The sequence below is a fragment of the Protopterus annectens genome, chromosome 1.part0 (assembly GCF_019279795.1).
Source record: "Protopterus annectens isolate FY-2018-M chromosome 1.part0, PAN1.0, whole genome shotgun sequence".
NCBI classification, from domain to species: Eukaryota; Metazoa; Chordata; order Ceratodontiformes; family Protopteridae; genus Protopterus; species Protopterus annectens.
In genome coordinates, this window is record NC_056725.1 from 619,409,085 (window position 1) to 619,424,836 (window position 15,752).

Consider the following 15,752-nt stretch of genomic DNA (forward strand, 5'->3'; position numbering starts at 1 on the left):
GAATTCTGAAAACTCATTTGACTGAATTTCAGAATACTGAAAGCTTACAATGCTGAATTGCAAAATATAAAATGGCAGTATATGCAGTAGTATAAGGTAAGTAAAGGATATATGCCCTTTTCCCCACTGTAGTGCGATCCTGGAGTTAGTATGTATAGTTTGGGGGGGTGTGGGGAGTATAGCCCCCCCTCCTTGTTTGGTTTTGTGTCATCCGGTGTCTGTTAATAAAGTAAATAAGTAGCTTTTAATTGTAGAAAGAGTTAGTTGTTGGTGATTTAAGTGTCCATTTTTTCTTTTGTAGTTTTCATTTGGTGAGGTGAATTGTTAGTGATATTTGCCTCGTTTATTTGGTATTGTGCACCTACGCTTTGTGAATGTTAATGTTATTTGTGATGAAATGTTTGGTATTCATGGATCTTTGCATTGTTTGTTAAGAAATTCACAGGTGAAGGGAAACGCATGTCATATCTATGGCTTAACATTTTGTATTTTGCAATTCAGCATTCTAAGCTTTCAGTGTTCTGAAATTCAGTCAAATGAGTTTTCAGTATTTGAACATTTGGGATTGTGGACTCAGTCAAATGCATTTCGGTATTTTGAGTTTCAGTCATGTGATGTGGACCTGTAGAGATATATATATATATATATATATATATATATATATATATGTATATATTTATATATATATATATATATATATATATATATATACACATACACATACATATACATATACACACACACACACACATACGTGTGTGTGTGTGTATATATATATATGTGTGTGTGTGTGTATGCGCACATGTATAAATATATATATGTGTGTGTGTGTATGTATAGATGTATATATATGCATTTTTTTTAATACACAACTCAAATATCCCTTTACTTACCTGATCTGAATGCTTAGGTCAGTGAGTCTGGGGTTCTTTGTTTGACCACACTGATTGAATTCATTTGAAAATAAAAAATACCCACTTGAACGCTCACAAATGTTCAAAGCTGACAATTTATTAGAATCAAACTTCCAACAGTGAATAGTGCTTTCATCCCATAGAAAGAAACTTCATCAGATACACATCCAAAATGCAATGCACCTATACATACCTTAACAAAGTTCCATCCCTTTCTAAATTAATCAATTAAATAATTAAATACTTCTATAAAGTGATAACTCTTAAAACTCCCATTCCTTTTCTGAAAAGATAATACATATCCATATATTCCACAACTACCCCCCCCCCCCAATTAAAAAAATCTATTAAAAATAAAACACTTAGGTTATCTCTCTCCTCAAAGTTCGTCTTAGACAGTCATTTAAAAATATTTGGAAACAATAAAGTGGAAAAATAAGTAAACCTATTTGTATGGAAGCTGCCTTCTCATTTAATATTGGTTTCAGGGACACTTGTTCATTTAAACTGAGGGGCGGGGTAAAGTGGCATTCAAACGAAGCTGCCACATCAGTTCTCTCTTCAAACCTTTTCCAGTCACCACCTCAAGGATTCAATTTTATGCTGTCTAGAATACCAAATGTGAATAGAGTAAAATTACTGCAAAGAGTTGAATGTTTATACAGGATACTCGTCTCCTTTTTTATAGTAATGTCATAAAAATGTTCATGTAGTCTGATTTTCAAGTCTTTTTCCATCTTTCCTGTATAGAAAGCCCGACAGCAATCACATTTACCTAAATAAATCATTCTACAAGTGCCACAATTTCTGTTGTGAAAAATGATCCTAGTCTGTAACACTTTTTCCAAAATCAAACTACATTCCCTTATTGTAAATAAACATTGTTTACACATGCCCTGGGGACCAATCCCCCTATTTGTAGATGTAACACTATGTCCACCCTCAAATAGTTTGAATTTTTTCCCAGTTTTATATGTCAACACAGGCTCTTGCCCTAACAAATCATATAGTTCTTAATTTCCGTTTTTTTTTTACAGTTCCTCTAGCTGTCCATGTTTGCAGATCACTGTAAAATAGAAGTCATAGAATTCCCCCTAAGATACTAACATTACACAGGAAGGACTAATACTGACAAATGACTTGTGCCAAAGCCACGGCTTTAAATTCAATGTCAGGAAATGCATAATAGTACCCTTTGGGAAGTCTACCACCCTAGAAAACTACCTCATTGATAACATGCTGCTCAGAGTGGACTCATTCAGGGATTTAGGGACATATGTGGATAGTAACCTGGCTTCAATCAACATATGCCTAAGGTAGTTAGGGAATCATTCTGTGTTGCTCAACTTATAAGCAGAGGCATTGGATCTAGGTCCAAGGAGGTCATAGTTTCTCTGTATTCTGCCCTCATCAGCCATGTCATTGAGTACACTGCCCTTTCAGTATTTACCTGACCAGGCACATGCAGCAACTGGAATGCCCTCAGTGGTTCCTCACTGAAATAGACTGTTGAGAGGTGATCTGTGCCTGACATACAAGGCATCTTTGGATTCCACTCTGATGGACTTTTTGCACAGCCACAAAACCAATAGCATCATAATTAGTTGATCTAGGGACTTGAGCCTTGCTTGTAACATAAATAGGACATGATGGAGGGACATGTATGTAACTCAGAGAATTCACCTCCTCTGGAACAGGTTTGCCTATCCATGTGAAGCAGAATTCTTCCCTAACCTTATTCAAGCATAACCTAGACCAGTGGATGGGAAATTGGAAATTTACCCCAGGTCTAGCACACATTTCTGTAATGGACAGAGGCACTCTGTAAGTCATACTCTGGTTTTCCTGTTCCCCTTAAAATAACCTGTTAAGGGTCAAAACAATTTGCAGAATACATTTATAATGCATGGCTAGGCTTATAAAGGGCCCCTGTGATCGTTAGCTTAGTGTACACCTATGATCCTATGTCTGAGAGAAACTGTCCCACCTTAATTCTTGCCTTTGGCTCTTCATATACCTTCCTAATTAACCCCCGTTATTATATAAGGGAATGCAAATGTTAGCATTGCACTACTCGTAAAATCCAGTCTGACTCAATCAAATGCCTTCTCTGCATCAAATCCTACCAGGAATGTCAGTATCTCCTTATACTCTGCTTCATTAGTTTTCTGTTAATGTTGTCAAATATTAGACTCACCTCTATAAAACTACATTGATTCTTGTATATCAATTTTAGCAATACCTTTGCAATTTATTTAGTTAGTGTAGACGTAAACACTTTATAATCATGTTTTAAAATTGAAATTGGTCTGTATGAAGCTGGGTGTGAAGTGTCTTTACCCTGTCTTGGTTGCCATCACCACAGCTTTCTTCTGAGATTTTATTTATTTTTTATTTATTTATTTAACATTTGTTGACCGTGAATGTCCGACTAGGTTCCACAGTGCCTGTTTTCAGCGGAGGCCCAGGGAGAAATGCTCCAGATGCATGTCTTTGGAATGTGGGAGGAAACCGGAGTACCCGGAGGAAACCCACGCGAACACAGGAAGAACATGCAAACTCCACACAGAAGGCACCCCAGCCGAGAATCTAACTGGAGAACCTCTTGCTGTGAGGCGACAACGTTAACCGCTGCACCACTGTGCCGCCCATGATGCTGGTACTGTCCCTCCTTTTTAGAATGTTAAACAAAACCTTCCAAATCTTTACCACTTTCTTCCCTCCTAACTTCTAAGCTTCCATCTTGTCTGTGTAATTGTTAAGCAGGATTAAGTAATAAAGACTAATACGGGAATGTTTTTGGATTAGCATTCTACATAATTTTGCATTCATTGAATTTTATCAGTAATGTCAGCTTTTTTATATTGAACTATCCTGTAATCCTTGTAGTCTGAGTAGAGACATATGCTTAATCTTGAGCAGATGTGAACAGTTATCTTCTCAAATTTCCGGCATACAAAGTCCAGGTCTGCCATTCATGCATAAGATATCTGCCTAAATAAAGACCAGTAAATCAGCCTACTTCATCTTGCCTTTTTAAAATGCTTTTCTTCTAGCTTTCTCATGTGTTCTAACCTTTTACCCTCCTAGCCACAGATTGCACCAGTTAGTAACTTTCCTTTTCAGAGTCAAGAGATGATGATAATAGTTGTATCCAAGCAGCTGTTGTGTCCAGCTTTTGACCCAGTCCTGCCGCTGAAGCTGTTGTGTGTTATGCCATGCTACACCTCTCCTTATGGAGTCAAGTGTGTATGTATACTCCTACACCGGTGCAGTAAAGGCCTCTGTAGCTAGAAAAGACCAAGTACATGCCCCCAGCCCATCTGTAGTATATGATGATTATCTATTATATAATGGCTTTGCAGCATACAGAACCACCCTTACCCCATAATGGGTTAAGTCAGCATTAGTTATTACCAATCTTCATGACTGGCTGCTGTTGTTCCCAGGTCATTTGGGTGGCTTTCAGAGCTTTATCCTTGTGTGCTATAGAGCAAACCTATTCCATGTTGCTTTTTTTATTTTATTATATAGATATTGTTTAAATAGAAACAGTGACTCGGAACTATTTTATTCCTTAGACAAAAATTAAAATATAAAAAAGAAAAAAGCAGTAAAGTATAATGTATGGTATAGTAGAACTGTATCATAATAGAGTGTAGGTTACTGTGGAGTTTACTCACACCTGGCATTTAGTTTGCCATGAGGCTGAACACCAAACATGAGTAAATACCCAAACATTCCATACCCAGACATGGTGCGTTCCTAATTATTATAGCCTTCCAGTAGCTGGAATGGCTATCACTGTTATTTTGAAACATAATGGCAGAAATACAGTTTTACAAAACCTGCGGACTAAGCCTTGTACTCATTCATTTATTCTTTCTCTGATAACCTGCTTAAACCAGTTCAAGAATGTAGAGGAGCTGAAGCCTGTTCTGGCATTCATGTGAGCATAAAACAGTGAAACTAATTGTGAGAGGGGGACCAATCCTTTGCAGGATGTGTGCGTACCTCCCACAATCATACACTCACTGCTGGCAGTTTGGAGGAGTGCTTGTCAAACCTGAGCAGCTGGCACAATTTACAGTAAGGATGTGCAGACTTGACAAAGAAGGTAACCAGTTGACAGCAAATTGGAGAATGATGTACTATGAGGAAACAATATTAACTTCTGCTTCACTGTGCCACTCTTGGCCATGTATTGCAGAACCAAATTTGTCACCTCTAAGTGTTGTAGGTTATAATGATTCAGTGTTAGTAGGAATCAAATGGTATGATTTGCTAACAACAGCTGCACGTATTTTGCTTTGCATTCAGTTATTGTACAGACTAAATTAGTTTGTATAGTTAAGTGTAAATGCTTGTCTCTGATGAGTTCTGTAATATTGCCTCATCAGCTTATTATGTTTACAGTAGTAACTACTTTTAGGTTTGGTAGTGGTGGTCATAGTTGTTAAAATAAAATGGTAGTCTTCTGATACTTGTAGACAAAACAGAATTTTTTTTTATCCTCATAAGACAATATTTATATCTGAAGTAGGCAGACTTCATTTGTCTGCAACCTGTGGGCATCGGATCCGACCTCGGATCCGAGCCGGCATTTCAAAAGCTTAGGATCCGAGCTCCTAGCTCCTCCCTCTACCCACAATCCCCTGCCATGCCCTAACTGACCTCAGATTTCGTTTGCTGCGTTTCATGTAGCAACGGACTCCTTGAGCTCCTGGCAGTTTAAATTGTGAAGATAAGTTTTGACAAAAAAATCTTTAAATTTTACTCTTTATTCAGTTTGAGTGTGTGCGTTAGGCTTTCCTCTCTTTACCTTTGTAGTTTTTTTCTCGGGTTTGCGTAGTTTTTGGTGTGTTTGTGTCAACTGTGTGTGTTAGGCCTAGGGATTAGTATGGCAGAAAATCCTAAGGCAATTTTCTCAAAATGTACCGAGTGTGGCCACAAGCTATCCCCAGCTGATGGCCACACTCGGTGCGTTAAATGCTTGGGGTTTGAACACCTGTCATCTGGTTGTACCATATGTGCAGGGTTCAACCCCCGAGCTTTAAGGGAGCGGAGGTCGAAGCTTGTTCTGGCGGGACTTCTCCATCCAGATGTGGCTTAGGCCTCTGCCCCTGCTAGCCAGCAGCCTTCTTTGGGTGCTGCGGTCTCCCCTTCTTCGGCAGGGACTCAACCTCCCACCAAAAAGCCGGAGGAGAGGGAGACCATTAGGGAGAAAGAGAGACAGAAGGAGAGACACAAGGATAGGCACCACAAACGGAGGGCCGAGACCTCAAGCTCGGCCCCTCCGTCTAAGCGGGCCTCTCCTGTGTCTTCTAGATCTCCTCCTCCTTGGCTCCACTCCCCTCGGTTCTCTTCTGGGCCCGAGGAGGAGGAGGCTAGCTCTTCAGTGAGGTCTCCGAGGGGGCTCTCTAGGTCCGCTTCGGTGACCTCATCTAGATCCACATTCTCTATGTCAGAGGCAGACATGGACCGGATGATGAGGCGTTTCATCCAGGCCCAGATGCAAATGGGAGTGCTCTTAGCCCCCCCCCAACCGGGAGGGGCTTCGACCCCATTTTTCGCCCCCTTGGCTCCTTCTCTGAGCCGTCTCCTGGGTTCGGAGCTGTCGGAGCCGGGCAGAGTTGGATCCGGGGGTGGTTCGGATCCGATTGGTCAGTGCACCTCGGATCCGATCCATCCCTTGAGTGCTTCGGGTACTTCGGACCCGACCTCTCGGAGCCGAGGGCCTAGCCTTGGATCCGAGGGAGCTGGTGTGTCTTCGACACCGTCTAGGTCGGAGCGCACCGGTCTTTCGGATCCGACGGTCTCGGCTCCGGCTCCGATCCATGCGTCGGATCCGAGTGGGGGTTGGCTCTCGGGGCTTAGAGAGGCCGGCTCTCCCTCGGCTTTCGACGTAGTGGAAAGGGCACTGTTGAGGACTACCGGACCCCCGGTCCCTGCCGCGGCACCACCCCGCACTCCCTTGCAGCTGGGCCAGGCTCCCATCAGCCGGCCCCAGGGACAGCCCGCCTCGATGTCCCAAGTAGTTCCTTTGGAACATCTGGCTGCTGAAGAGGACTCCTCAGACCCCCCCCCCCGAGGAAGTGCCTCGGAAGCGTAAGTGTAAAAGGAGACACGTGGACTCCCCTGAGTCCATTACCGAAGACACAGACTTGGATGAAGGGGAGGGCTCCCCAAGGTCACCCCCGGAGGACATCTCCTTTGGAGACATTATGGAGATGCTTAGAATCAGGGGGGGGGGTGGTCTGCCCCCAAGGCCTCCTCAGACGAGTCTGTGTTCTTGGAGGCATTTGAGGCGGGCCCATCTACCTCTTGGGTGTCCCCTCCTGCCGATCCTCTGGTGGACCTTATTTCCACCAGAGCGTGGAAGGAACCATACACCGTTGAGCCTGTCCCCAAGCGTCCAGATTGAATCCTGAGTCCACCGGCAGACCGCACTCATTGGAGCAAGGGCCCCCCTGGTAGATGCTATGATGATGGCCGCAGCCACAAAGAGGGAATTAGCCCAGAAAAGTCCCTCTATGCATCCTCCGAGCAAAGAGTCCCACTCGATGGATCGCATTGTGAAGTGAGCGTTTAGTTTAGCAACCTTCTCTTTGAGAGCGCTGAACTACATGGCACATGTCATCAGGATGCAGCGGGACCTGATTAAAGAGTACGCGGCATCTCCCCCAGAGTCCATGTCGGCGGAGGACAAGCACATGTACTCCACCCGAATGGCCACTCTTAGATCAGTTTCTAATACTTCTATGCGGCTACTTTCCCATGCAACTGAGGGAGCCGCTAGAGCTAGTGGAGCGGGCCTTGTCATGAGGCGTCAGGCCTGGCTCCGCCACTGTGACTTTGCAGAGCCCTTCAAAGCGACCTTCGCGAATGCCCCCTTTGATGGTTCTGCCCTGTTTGGCAAAGCCGTTCGCGAAATGTTAGTCCAGAGCGAGAAGGACGGGAAGACGCTGTCTGCCGTCGGAGTCTGCTTCTCAGCTCCCCAGAGGTCCTTCTCGAAGAACCAAAAGGGACAGAAGAAGATGTGGTTCCGGAAGTCGCAGCAGTCCCAACCTCCTCCGGATAACCAGTCCTTCCGTGGCAGAGGAGGACAGGGAGGTCGCCATCCTAGAGGCAGAGGGGCTCCTAGGAACTTTGGGTCCAGAGAACCTTTCTCTGACAGACCCACGCAACAGCCCTGAAGGGTTGCCCGGCTGTCCATCTCTGGAGGCAGTCGGGGGGCGTTTTTCGAGGCACCTGACTTCTTGGGAGTCGATCACATCAGACCGTTGGGTGCTTCGTGTGATATCCAGAGGTTATGCCATTCCCCTGAGCAAAATCCCCAGATCCCGCAGCCTCCCCAATGTACCACCCGACCAAAAGGAGGCAGCAGCTGTCGAAATTGAGCAGCTGTTAGAAAAAAGAGCCATCCAGCGCGTCCCCCGAGATCAGACCGGATCAGGATTTTACTCCAGTTCTTCTTGGTGCCAAAGAAAACGGGGGACTTAAGACCGATCTTAGACCTTTCCCTGCTGAACCTGTCTGTAACCAAGCAAAAGTTCCGGATGGTCACTCTACAATCTATACTCCCCCTTTTGCGGGAGAATGATTGGATGTGCTCTATCGACCTCAAGGACGCGTACTACCACATTCGGATGAACAGACGGTCCAGGAGGTTCCTTCGCTTCCGGCTGGGAGCCAGCCACTACCAGTTCAGGGTCCTTCCCTTTGGTCTCCCCTCTGCCCCCAGGGTGTTCACCAAGGTACTAGCAGTAGTAGCGGCCCACCTGAGACTCCAGGGATTACAGGTCTTTCCGTACCTGGACGACTGGCTCCTGACGGCATCATCAAGGCATCTACTCTGCTCAGCCAGGGACTATTTCCTCCTTATAGCCCCAAGGCTGGGCATCACCGTAAACTTGGAAAAATCTTTACTGCACCCCACACAACTTATAGATTTCATAGGAGGAAGGTTATACACAAGATCAATGCGGGCCTTCCTCACTCCAGATCGACTGTCCAGCCTGAGGTGTCATATCACAGCAGTCCTGCAACCGTTTCCGACGGTGGCTTCGGTCCTGAGGGCCCTGGGTTCAATGGCAGCAGCTATTCCACTTCTCCATGCTCGCTTACACATGCGGGTTCTTCAATGGACCCTACAGGTCCAGTGGTCCCCGCTGTACTCCTCTCTCAACAGCCCGATAGTGGTCAGCAAGGCATGCAGGGACTCCCTTTTTTGGTGGCTCCAGTCTCCGGAGCCTCTAGCAGGGAGACCCTTTTGTGCAACATTCCCCCTAGCCACGATGACTACGGACGCTTCTCGCCTCGGGTGGGGGGGGCATTCTGCGGGCAAGATTTTCCAAGGCACGTGGAACAGTTCAGAGACCTCGTTGCATATAAATGTCCTGGAGATGAGGGCGGTGCTCCTAGCGTTGCAAGCACTTCACAGCCTTCTTCCTACGGGGACTATTGCGATCCAGACAGACATGTCGGTAGTCTGGTACATCAACAAGCAGGGGGGAACCAGGTCCTATCCCCTTTGTCGAGAGGCCATGAGAGTCTGGGAATGGGCAATTTCCACCAAACGCTTTCTTGTAGCAACGCACATTCCGGGAAGGTCCAACATCTTTGCGGACAAGCTCAGTCGCACCATTCTTTCCCCGCACGAATGGTCTCTCAATCCTCTGGTAGCGAAGAAGATTTTTGCCGTCTGGGGGCAACCCTGTTGCGATCTTTTTCCTTCTCACTCAAACGCCAAATGCGACAGTTTCTTCGCTCTGCTTCCCCCACCTGGGGAATGCCCGAGAGACGCACTGGTGCATGCTTGGCCTCCCGGTCTCCTTTATGCCTATCCTCCACTACCTCTAATGCAGAGGCTCTTGCAGAAAGCCAACAGTTTGGGGAGCAGAATGATTCTCATTGCCCCATTCTGGCCTTGTCAGCCTTGGTTCCCTTATGTATGGTCTCACAAAGTGAATCCGCCCTGGATTCTGGATCCGATCCCGGATCTCATTTCCCATCCTCAAGGACTCCCGATTCCGAATCTACCCACCTTGAAATTGGCAGCCTGGCTGCTCCAGTTCCATCCTTGATTAGGACTCCCGGTATCTCGTCACCTGTCAAGGCCATTTTAGTGGCGGCTCATAAACTTTCCACTAGGAAGGTTTACCGGAGCAAATGGAAAAGGTTTTCTATTTGGGCGATTCAGAACAATGTTGATCCTTTTTTAGGCACCAATGTCTGCGGTACTGGACTTCTTAACAGACCTCTTTCTTCAGGGGGCCAGTTCTTCCACGGTAAAGGTACAAATGGCAGCGATTTCCCATCATCATGTGGGTCATGAGTCAGCTCCCCTCATGACTGCAAAACTTTGCAAGACCTTTCTTAAAGGAGTTTTTCTGTTGAGGCCACCGGTCAAAGAAGCTGTACCACCTTGGGACCTATCCTTAGTCCTACAGGCCCTTACTGCTCCCCCCTTTGAGCCTGCAGCTTCTGTAGATCCTAAAGTACCTTTCCTGAAAGACTGACTTCTTGGTAGCCATCACATCAGCCAGAAGAGTGTCGGAACTCCAGGGTCTATGCGTCAAACCGCCTTACCTCTCCTTTTTTCCCCGATAGGGTGTGCCTCAGGACCAATCCATCTTTTCTTCCAAAAGTTTCTTCGGAATCTAATATTAATCAATCGATCAACTTACCTGTGTTTTTCCCCAATTATAAAAACAAAGGAGAATACAAGCTGCATTCTTTAGATGTTCATAGACAATTGCGCTTCTACATTCACAGAACGGCTGGTCATAGACAATCAGATCAACTGTTTGTCTCCTTTGCTAAATTTGCTATGGATAAAGCAGTTTCCAAAGTCACACTGTCGAGATGGATTGCTAATTGTATTCTGCAGGCTTATGACACTTCAGGTAGGCCTGCTCCTCAGAGGGTTACAGCTCACTCTACTGGGGCAGTTTCCACTTCAGCCGCTTTTAAGTCCCGAGTGCCATTGGATGATATCTGTGCAGCAGCCACTTGGGCCTCGTCTCATACCTTCATTTCTCATTATAAGGTGGATGTTGTTTCCAGGGGGAGAGCATCCTTTGGCTCAGCGGTGCTCCGGAACATCCTTCCATGACGGCGGCCCAAGATTTAGGTAGCTGGGGACTCTGTCCCACAGGTTGCAGACAAATGAAGTCTGCCTACTTCAGATTTAGAAGTTATGTACTCACCATAACGTTCCATCTGAGTAGGTGACTTCATTTTGATGCAACTATTCCTCCATCCCCCTGACCTATATACAGTAAGAGTTTATTCCTGTGTTCAGATACTTTTTATACTAGTATTCAAGAGGCAAACTCAATCTGAGGTCAGTTAGGGCTTGGCAGGGGATTATGGGTAGAGGGAGGAGCTAGGAGCTCGGATCCTAAGCTTTTGAAATGCCGTCTCGGATCCGAGGTCGGATCCGATACCCACAGGTTGCATCCAAATGAAGTCACCTACTCAGATGGAATGTTATGGTGAGTACATAACTTCTAATTATTTAACATTTGTTTTCTGAGAAAGTCTGACTGGACACGGGCCCTTTTTCAGCAGAGGCCCGTGGAGAAAACTCCAGTTATAAGTAGTAAGATTTATATAATACAGTAAGCACATACAGTTTATACAATTATAGTAATAAAGAGAAGCACATTTTTATACAGGTAATAAAAGTTGTCATTTACAATAGAGACAGTAGATTGTTATTAAAGGCAAGAATGTAAATGTAGTGAGATACATAGGAGAAATAGTTTAGTATCTAGAATCAGTAAAAATAGTTGGACACATTCACAATGCATGTGTACAGAGCTAAATGCTGGGAACCTACTGTTGTCTAGAGGTGGGTTGGTTTGACTCGTGCATGATTCTGCATGTTTCAGAGAGATGAGAGTAGTAGTTGTTTTAATGTATGAACGTTTGTGTGTAGGTACAATAGTTGACCATAACATAGTGGACTTTGGTTAATGAAGCTGAATAGCAGTATTTAGTTAATCAATGCTATGAGTAGGGTTAGCCAGAATGGTTAGAAGGGCAAAGCCAAGTGTCAATTAAATGTGATTTTAGTAGGAATTTGAACTGTGTCATAGTTATTATTGGTTATTGTGGATGGAGGTTGCTCCCAGTTTTAGAAGTATAATAGAAGAAGAGTGATTCTCCAGCTGAGTTATTGGCTTTTTTGACATCAAGGAGGAGTTTGCTATTTGAGTGAAGGGATCTAGAGGAGGTGTGTTGTCTTATAAGATTTTGGAGAGCTGGGGTATTATCTGCTTTCTGTAGTAGTTTAAAGGCAAATGTTAGTTGGTTGAAGTTGGGGATGTTCTAACCAGTCGAGTTGTTTGTGATATACATTGGTGAATTTTGTATGCAGCATCTGTGGCAAATTTGGCTATTTTATTGTAACAAGAATTTAATTTGGAGAGCTCAGCTTTGCGGAGGTCACTTAGTATAGGGGAAGCATATAGGTGGGTTGAGAGGAGGGGAGTACGGGCAGTAGTAGCTGTAGTACTGGTATTTAAAAATGACTCATTCCTGTATAATAGACCTAGATTTTGTGGACCTTTTTTGTGACTTGAGTGATGTGGATATCAGATCTTAGGTTATTGTCATTTTCCACTCCCAACAGTTTGGTATGGGTGGTTGGGAGTATGGCAGTTTGGTCTTTGGAATGGATCATAAAGGACTTGGGGTTAGGGAGTTCTGGTTGGGTAGAAGAGAAGTAGTTTAGTTTTTTTGGGTTTAAGTATAACTTGAGAATCAGTGAGCCAATTTTCTACAGACAAAAAGGAATCTTGAGTTATGGTATGCAGGTCTTGCAGGGAGGTGGCTGAGCATATCATACGTGAGTCATCTGCTTATTGTATAAGTGATGCATGAAGTGTGGCAGTATGGAGCTGGGTGGTGAAGAGAGAAAAGTAGGAGGCCAAGGATGGAGCCTTGTGGCACCCCTGTAGAGACTGGGAGAAGTGAGGAAAGTTGTTGCCATAGGATGGCTTATTGTCGTCCTGAAAGGTAACTTTGGAACCAGAAAAGAGATGAGTTACTGAGGTTACGTCTGGAGAGGACCTCATTGAGTTTATTTTGATCCACCATATGGAAGGCTGTAGATAAGTCTAAAAATAAAGCAGATACATATTGCCCATTATTTCTGTGACTATTGACCATATTAGTAAAGGCCATGAGGGCTGTTGTGCTGTGTTGGGGTCGAAAGCCATGTTGTGTGTTTGATAGGTGTGTGTGTGTGTGTGTGTGTGTGTGTGTGTGTGTGTGTGTGTGTGTGTGTGTGTAGTAAATCTCTGAGTTGGAAGTAGCATCTGTATATCAGCTGTTAGGAATGAAATCAGATGTTCATGGAGGCATTAAAATGATAAAAACACTTCATTACAACTAAAGCAGCATATACTTTATATATATATATATATATATATATATATATATATATATATATATATATATATATATATATAGATATATAGATAGATATATAGGTGTCTGCCTGGTAAGACTGAAAAGCCACAATATAGAATCTCACAAGACTGAGACAAAATTGCAGAAACCTCACATGAACGAACACTGGCGAACAAACTCCTGGGTAAGTAACCACATATCTGGAACCACAGAACAATGAAAAAGTGTAAACCAAAGCAAATTAAAACCCACCCATCCCCGACATTCCCTTAACTAAATATACCAACTCCAAGATTGCACTATAGTGGAGAAAAGGCAAAGTTCACCATGAAGGACAAGTGGTTACCTACCTAGAGTTTGTTTTTCGGTGTTTCGGGTATTCGTTCATGTGAGGTTTTGGCAGATTCCTCTCGGTCTTCTGAAATTCAAAATTTTGGCTTTTCGGTCTTATCAGGTAGACCCATATAGAGAAAGTTATGTAATGCCTGCAATGGTTTAATACCTATTGAATGGTTGGGAGATGTCTTACCATATCCTTAAAACAGTGAAATAAACATTGTCATGTGCACTGTCTGTTGCCTTTGACATGGAGTCTTTTTTTTTTTTTTTTTGTCAGTTCTTTTTGCTTCCCCTTGTCACATATCTCACTTACTATGCACATAGAATTCAGGACAAGACTTGCCCTCCTTGATTTAGAGCTGCATTTTTTTTTAACCATTCCTTGATCAGCAGAAACTGATCTTGTATAATGCATTCAGTTACATATTCAAGGATGTCTTACTAGTGTTGTTCTCTAAATGAAATGAGAGTCTTTAGTGTTGACATTCCTTTAAAAATCATTTGAGAGACAGGTACACATTACATAATCATAGTAAATATCTCCATTAAATATTTTACAGTAGGCTTCTGTGAAAGATGGTGCATTGTATTGAAATGCCAACTGAATGCTGTTTATGTGCTAACTTTTTTTTTTTTTTTTTTAAGGCAGGGGCATCAATGATGGATCCAAATCATTTTCTTATGATATTACTTAGTCGATTTGAACTCTACCAACTTTTTAGTATCCCAGAATATGGCAAAAAATTTGCTGCTGAAGCAGCCAACAAGGTAAGACAGAACAATGCAATGTTTTTAGAAGCTTTTTAAATGCCTGATTGCTGGCATTACTGATGATGTCTCATTCATGTATTTATTCTCTGAATAACTCATGTCATTACATTAATGATAAAATATTCTATTATTTTCCAGTAGAAGTATTTTTTTTTTATTTTGCTGTGGTTGTAGTCATTTGTGTAGCAATGGCTGTGAGGAGTGCCTTGTCCTATTCAAGCTGGCAAAGCTTGAAAGGCAGACCCCCCCCCCCACAGAGCTTTTGTGCACTTTGACTTAATAGGGGTACTGAATTTGCAGTATTCACTGCTTTGATTAAGCATATTAAGTGTGAAAAAATACTTAATCTGAAAAAGAAGTGCAAAAAGTTGTTTTTGTGGTTCAGCTGAAAAGATTTTCTCACATTACATTTTCTTTCAGAGTGTAGGTGGTTGTAATCCAACCTGACATCAGTTAGGATTGTGACAGTTAACTGATTGCTAGTGGACAGTAATGCGTTAATTCATTTTAGAGTCATGGGAGAAGCAAGAGCCTATCTTGATACTTAGTGGGTGCAAAGCAATAAAATTGGCTGGGATTTGTAAAGAATGGCACTACAATGATTAGCTAAATTTTGCTGCGGCACCACTTAGCAATTTAGTCATGCAAATTCCCAAAAATGTACCAATTAATTAAGTGGGAACATGCATGAGAAGGAATTTCTCAGCTGAGCAGCTTTACAATGCTCAGTTAGCACCTTATTAATGTAAGCCCTAGCAGACTACACAAAGGCACAGAACCTCAGACATGCGCGCGCACGCTCACACACACTCTTGTACCTTTCTTTGGCACTGTCATAAGGAAAAGACAAATTAGAACAGAACAGCTCTGTAGATTATGGCTGTGCTGTACCCTGCTGTCCTGTGTAACATCACAGACCGCACACACAGGCTTACATCCTGTACTGACGTGTACAAACACCATGAGACCCACATCCTGTACATGCATGCACTCCTACTGCAACCCGTTTGTACCAGATAAAAAGTGTGTGTGTGTATATATATATATATGTATATATATCTATCTATAAAATGTAAAATGTGTGTTTGTATATATGGGTCCCCTTCAGAAGCTCAAAATACTGAAATCTCGAATTTCAGTATTTCGAGCCCAAGAAGCTAAATCCACAGAACAGCGAAAGTTCAGAAGTGCGAAATTCAAAACCTCGAATACTGGAGGTTTTGAATTTCACGCTTCTAAACTTCCGCTGAGGTGATGTCTTCAGGTAAGTATCTATGTGTGTGTGTGTTAAGGGGATTGGGTAGG

The 15,752-nt window shown here is 43.4% G+C and overlaps 1 protein-coding gene across 3 annotated transcripts in view; it reads left to right on the forward strand.

Annotated features, from left to right (window-relative positions):
- Positions 1–15,752, forward strand: part of UBR2 (ubiquitin protein ligase E3 component n-recognin 2) — a 5,196,118-nt gene that overhangs the window by 2,364,287 nt on the left and 2,816,079 nt on the right. For all 3 annotated transcript variants that reach the window (XM_044061864.1, XM_044061881.1, XM_044061872.1), the window contains exon 19: positions 14,322–14,444. In XM_044061864.1, the coding sequence (XP_043917799.1) occupies positions 14,322–14,444 (123 nt within the window). The remainder of the gene's footprint in view (positions 1–14,321; positions 14,445–15,752) is intronic.